General features: G+C 46.3%; 1 protein-coding gene across 1 annotated transcript; it reads left to right on the forward strand.

Moving 5' to 3' along the window:
* The first annotated feature begins 1,152 nt into the window (after nucleotides 1–1,152).
* On the forward strand, nucleotides 1,153–6,434 carry LOC135389325 (uncharacterized). The gene is made up of 4 exons (XM_064619388.1): nucleotides 1,153–1,296; nucleotides 2,649–3,318; nucleotides 3,644–3,754; nucleotides 6,315–6,434. The coding sequence occupies exons 1-4, from the start codon at nucleotides 1,205–1,207 to the stop codon at nucleotides 6,432–6,434; spliced, it is 993 nt and encodes a 330-aa protein (XP_064475458.1). The 5' UTR covers nucleotides 1,153–1,204.
* Nucleotides 6,435–6,702: the final 268 nt, after the last annotated feature.

A 6,702-nucleotide genomic window follows, 5' to 3' on the forward strand; every position in this document is an offset into this window, starting at 1 on the left:
AAGGTATATTTAAACAGGTAGCGTAACTCCCATAGGCCCCTGTGTCTTCAAAGTGACGCCATGATAGAGACGATCAGCGCCATCCATCCGTTGTGCGGACTACTACGATTGTAAATAAATGACGTCAGAGACGGCATCACTAGTATGAATAATAAGTAGTGCATAATTATCCATGCACGTTTACATTGGCCCGGCCCACTTCGCTTGCCTTGTATTCCCTTTTCCGCGCCCAGTCAACAATACCAGACGAGAACACAGAAAAATAAAGCATATCAGATTTAATGAATCGTATCAATTCCAAATACCTAGTTATCACAGATTTTGACAACTTCAAACAGAAACGCATCGTGATGACCATAGAGAAATTAGGAAGGCTCACATAAGGCCCATTTCTCACCTAGAGCTATACGTATACCTAGTGATTAGACGTTTGCATTTATTCAATAAGTGGCCGTTATAGGTCCATTGCAACAGAACACGACATCGTTGGTACACAGTTGGTTCCTACTAACACTCACACCATCATGGCCGCTCGTCCCATGACGAAATCTTTTTTTCGCGGGCCCAGCAACATGGTATCATTGTATTCATCTGTTCACTCGTGTTAATCTTGGTTTACAGCACGGAGATGTGAACGTCGCTTCCTGTTTAACCCAAAGAGTGTACGAACTCCGTATTACAATGCACGGACACACGGTACGGATACAGAGACGCACGGATAAACAGACCCAACTGTGAGTGACACATGCGCAAAGGAGCAGGATACGGAAATGTACTGGAGTGGTAGATGATCTCGTATATGTGCACAAGCGGGACAACAGAAAGCTTTTTCTACATTGAAATTATGAATAACCTATTAGTACACACAAAAGCCACGCCCATGTTGTAAAGTTTTTCTGTTTACAACCGTACCTCTACTGTCAACACCCAGGATCGCTCGCGCCTCTTGCTGGTGGCCTTGCCGATGGGTCTGATTTGGTATTTTCGCTTGTTTTCGCTACCAGTTTAGATATACCTTGGCGGTTCTCTGACCTCCCTGACTTACGAAACGTTGGCCCCGTGCGTGATTCCGTATACGCAGGTTCCTGCCGCGTGTATTTTTGTTGATCGTACGATTATTTTGTGTCCGTTTGGCTGAATTTCGTGCTGAGGAGTTGCATTATTCTCCGTTGGGTGTGTAGACAGCACCCAGAAAAGAAGGAAAATGCCGTGTCCAAGTACGAACCCAAAGAAACGATGTTATTCCCGTCGAAAGTCCAGCAAAGCGCATTGCCGACTGCTCCGGAAGAAACGACGGTAAGCATATTCGTTCCTTTCCGTTCTAAAAAGACCACTTCAGAATGGAGGTCATGCGAAGGGTATTGATAGCTAGGCCGCAAATTTTCATGCCAATGAACTTTTCTGTTATACTTTTTTGCTTGGCGTCTTTCGCGGTGATTGACCTTACACCACGAGTCTGATGCAGCTGCTACAGCTGCTCTTTCGTCTGAATTCAGTCGTTTTGATGTACCCTTTCAAGATCTCCGACCTACACTTATGAGGGTCATAAATAACAAATGGCAACAGCACTGGAATACACTGCGCAGCAACAAACTTCATCTAGTTAAGCCCACCATTGTAAAACGGACAGAAATTTTAAACAGTCGTCTTCATGAAGTTGTTTCTGCCAGGCTGAGGATTGGGCACACGCATTTGACCCACAGCCACCTCCTCCGCAATGAAGAGGCTCCGCATTGCATGCAATGCAACGAGACGAAATCTGTCCTTCACATGCTGATTACATGTCCATCATACGATACACACAGACTTCACCATTTTCACGAGCTGTACACCTACCATACACCTCTACATCCCTCCTTTTTGCTGGGAGATGAGGCTCTTTTACCATTTGAACGGGTTTTTAACTTCTTTCAAGACATTGGCATTTTAACTGCATTGTAGTTTTATTATTTGATTTTTATGTCATTCGGTACTGTAACTGTAAAGTCTTGTTTTAACTAAATCACTATACTTTTAACTTGTACTTTTATTACCATTGTCTTGGCGCATTATGGCCTTCGTCGCTTATGCGCCAGGAAAACCTGAATCATCATCATCATCATCACCTTACACCACGAGTAACGCGAACAGCAAGCCATTTCATACGGGTGTGTTCGTAGACGTTGTATATAATGACATTTTCTGTTAGTATGAGGGTCGGTTAGATTGCTTGTGCTGAAGTATTTTATCTGCGTGGCGGTCACGTTAGGGTGTCTCGTTTTGCATTGGCAACTTACGAACGATCAGACACTTACACCCCGTGTACTGGAGATAATTTCCTAAAATAAACCAGAATTTAACAAAGCAGCAACTTTGGAAATAAAGCAGGAAAGTAATGCAACAATGCTGTCGTCGCTAGTTGACAATCTTGGCCGAATATATTTGGCTTGTAGCATTTCCTGTTACTCATGGTGTAACCCAGCTGGCTGTTCGCGTTACTTTTGCTGTTAACGCTACCCACGGCGCGTTTGGGTTGATTACAGCGATTTTAAATGCTTGTGCTCTACGTTAATGCATATTTGCACTGAAAAGGCATGTTTCGCGCAAAATTGCACGAGTAGTGCATGTTTTGGTGACCAGCGCTCTATTGATAATGCTATGGTTTTCAGACTCAAGGCTCATGCGACAATTGGTGACAACCAAGCTGACACTCTGCAGCTGTCTGATGGTGCCTTGGAGGAATCACCGTTCACACGTGACCTATCCGTGGCCAGTGATTGCAAGGAAGTAGAGGGATCGGAGCACCGCCCTTTAGAGGCATCGCCAGGTACTCTGTACAGCATTGCCAATGACATAGCCCAGGATCCTCAGACATCACATCCTGAATCTGCATTTTGTTCTGCGGGTGAGGAAGATCTGCCGGACCTTCCCGTGGAAGTGAACCCTCCTGTACAACATGAAGAGGACAGAATTCTGGGTCGGAGGCTAATTTCCCCAGCACATTTCATCAAGAGTTTCCGTGAGATGGCGGAGTACGTTTGTCCAGAGATATTTGGAGAGCAGTTCACATTTCAGAAGGAAAGGAAGGTTGGGCTGTGGTCTGAGTTTACGTACAAGTGCAGTGGGTGTGGCCAAGTGAAGAAGATCACTACTGACCCTGTTCTGGAACCCACATCTCTGGTGGCTGAAGAAAAGATGATGGGAGTCAATGATGCTGCTGTCTGGGCCTTCATAACCATTGGATCTGGATTTTCCAACTTTGAGGAATCGTTTTCAGTGCTAGGTGTGCCCAAAATGAGCAAGGGAGCATTCCTGAGAAGAGAGGAAGCACTGGGAGAGGTACGTAACAAATTGTTGATTTTCTGTTGTCCTTGCTCGAGTGAGACAGATGCATACTTGTTCAGTGTTGGCCCCACATGGTTTCGGGTTCTTTTTTGTGATGAACAAGGCCATCGTGCACACGACACAATGACTACTAGTCATCAATGTTGGCAGGAATAGTTTGTTAAATGTGTGGTTTTGTTTGGATTTCCCAGTAATTCTAGCAGCCTAATTGTAATTGGCACTGCACAAAGAGTAATTTGAGAAGGGTGAGCTGTGCTACCAGAGCATCGTTTGCCACATTGGGTTGCTCATTCTTCCTCGTTTTGTTTTCCCTGTTCAGCACTGGGAGGCAATTCTCATGAAGTCCATCATCCTTGCTGGGAAGGAGGAAAAGGAGCTTGCACTAGAAGCTGGGGATGTTTGTGAAGATGGGACAACGGCGCACACTAAGGTAATCGTTGACGGTGGTTGGTCACACAGAAGCCATGGCCACCAATACTCGGCTTCTTCGGGTCTTGCTGTGATCATTGGAGCGAGAACTAAGAAGATCCTGCACTTAGGTGTGCGCAACAAGTTCTGCAGCTATTGCGAATACCACAAGCTAAAAGATGCTGGTGTCCCGTCACACAAGTGCTACCAGAACTGGGACAAGGCCTCGACTGCGATGGAAGCTGACATTATTGTTCACGGCTTCCAGGTGAGTGAGCAAGTTCATGGGCTCCAGTACAGAACACTAGTCGGGGATGGAGATTCTTCAGTTTACCATCAAGTGATGACGCAAGTACTGTATGGATACCTGGTACAGAAGAACGAGTGTGCAAACCATGTTGTGAGAAACTACACAAGCAGGCTATACAAGCTCCGTGGAGAAAACTCAGAAAACCAGAAGCTTCTTACTGTTCCACGTTTGAAACGTATTTCAAATGGTGCTCGAAAGGCAGTATCTCACTACGCACAAGAGCTTGCGAAGTTCCATGGCACAAACAGTGAGAAGGAAGCATTTCAACTGCAGCTCACCAGACAACTTCAGGCAGACCTCATCAATGGCCCAAAGCACGTGTACGGCTTCCATGAAAAGTGCAAAGACTACTTCTGTGATGGAACGAAAGGAACCGATATCTTCAGTACACTGCCATATGTCTTCCAGACGAAACTCCTCTCTGCCGCAAACATAATTGCTGACAAGGCAGGCCGCCTCATTACTAATGACACAAGCAACCTCGCTGAAAATGTGATGTCATTGGTGGCAAAATTCTCGGGCGGTAAGCAAGTAAACAGGAGCCAGAGGGGCTCTTACCAACACAGATGCTATGGTGCAGCACTCAACTACCAATATGGGCCATCATGGCAAGGCATTGCAGTCAGAGGGATAACAGACAAGAGCCCTTCTGCATCCGTGAAGAAATTCATCGCAATGAGAGAACAAGCAAAGAGAACAGCAACTGCCAGGAAACGGCGACTGGAGGCAGAGTTCGGCGGCGGTCTAAAACCAAAGAAGAGGAACATAAGTGAGGCTATGTCTAATGCACACTACGGGGAGCACTGCCAGCAGCCAGATATGTCGCCAATTCAGTATGAGGAGAAGTCATCAGCACTGCTGTCAGCTCTCCAGGTGGGGTCCCAGGAGAGGGATGGAATTGAAGTCCGCACCAGAGGACAGGCAGCAAACTTGGCATGGATGATAGAGCGCAAGAACCGACTGTCGTCTTCAAACTTCGGTAAAGTTTGTAAAAGGAGGAGCACCACGCTTAGCAGCAGCCTTGTGAAGCAGCTTGTGTACCCAAGGCCATTCTCTACAAGTGCTACAGAGTATGGAAAGCAGAATGAGGATGTTGCCATCAGATTGTATGAAGCACAGCGAAATTGCAGCGTACAGAAATGTGGATTGTTCGTTGATCTGGAGTACGGGTTCCTGGCCGCATCCCCAGATGGCATAGTTCAAGATACTGGGATTGTGGAAGTGAAATGCCCTGCATCAAAGAAGGACCTTGCTCCCGAAGCAGCAGCAAAAGCACTGAACCCCCGAAAGTTCCAGGAACAATTGGCATTGCATCAAGGGCATGATTACTATTACCAGATACAAGGCCAGTTGCACATCACAAAGCGTGAGTTCTGCGACTTTATTGTTTACACACAACAAGGCATTCACGTTGAACGAATAATGAGGGATGACGACTTCTGGGCAAAGAAGATGGAACCTTTTCTTCTTCCATTCTACATGGATTGTATGCTGCCAGAAATCGTGGACCCCCGGGAGACAAGGAGCATGCCATTGAGGGAGCCCAAGCGCATCATGGCTGCCATCCAGAATCATAAGGAGAACCTCGACAGAAAGCTGCAGAAGAAGTCCACAAGGAAGCCAGGCCCTCCCCTAACTGTGATAAATTGAACCTCCCACTCTGATGCATCTGCACAAAGTGTAGCTGTGCAGCTTCTTGCTGCGACTTGTCCAAATGTAAGACGCCAACAGTTGCCTCGTAGGCAGACACAGCTGTTGAGGCCTTCTTCCCCTGCGACTTCGTAAGTCCAAATGCAGGATGCCAACAGTTGCCTCGTGGGCAGACACAGCTGTTGAGGCCTTCTTCCCCTGCGACTTCGTAAGTCCAAATGCAGGATGCCAACAGTTGCCTCGTAGGCAGACACAGCTGTTGAGGCCTTCTTCCCCTGCGACTTTGTAAGTCCAAATGCAGGACACCAACAGTTGCCTCGTAGGCAAACACGGCTGTTGAGTTCACCTGGCGACCTACACATGTCTAGCTGAGGGTCAGTGTAGCGTTTTTGCCCCCTTTGTATCGTCTTAGGCATCAGTAGATACAAAAACCTGGTGTCATTGCCGAGGCTCTGGGGGCAAGACTGAGAAGCACCTGTACTACAACTTTCTACTGACAATTTTTCTTTTCTTTCTTGTTTTCTTTTTGTCTGTAGAGCTGTTGTGGCTGAGCTCACTTCGTGACATTTTATCTCTGCGCATGGGGGAACTGACAGGTTTTTGTGATTTTTATCTTTTTCAGATCACCACTGTGGTGCCAACTTTTCCTTGCAACTTTCCACAGGGACAGCCATTGGATGTGATGCGGTTCAACTCGGCTTGGATATTATCTTGGACAATATATGCTCTTACCAAACTCTGATGTCTGTTTTCTATTCTTTCTATTTTCTGTTTTGTTTTGCAACAGCTGCTCCAATACGAAGCCGAGCGAATGGCAGTGCGATGAGCTCCACAGCGGATGCTCACAGCAAAACAGGAAAATGATCGCTATAGCGTGTTTATAAATAACTTCATGAATGAGCTATAAAATGAGCTACAGATGCTACCTCAGCTGTAGGAGATGTTTGTAACTCAAGTAGCAAAAATGCAGCGCTAGCCTTTCTTTCTAGTCTTTCCTTTTTTTTTTTACT

The sequence above is a fragment of the Ornithodoros turicata genome, chromosome 3 (assembly GCF_037126465.1).
Source record: "Ornithodoros turicata isolate Travis chromosome 3, ASM3712646v1, whole genome shotgun sequence".
Lineage (NCBI taxonomy): Eukaryota > Metazoa > Arthropoda > Arachnida > Ixodida > Argasidae > Ornithodoros > Ornithodoros turicata.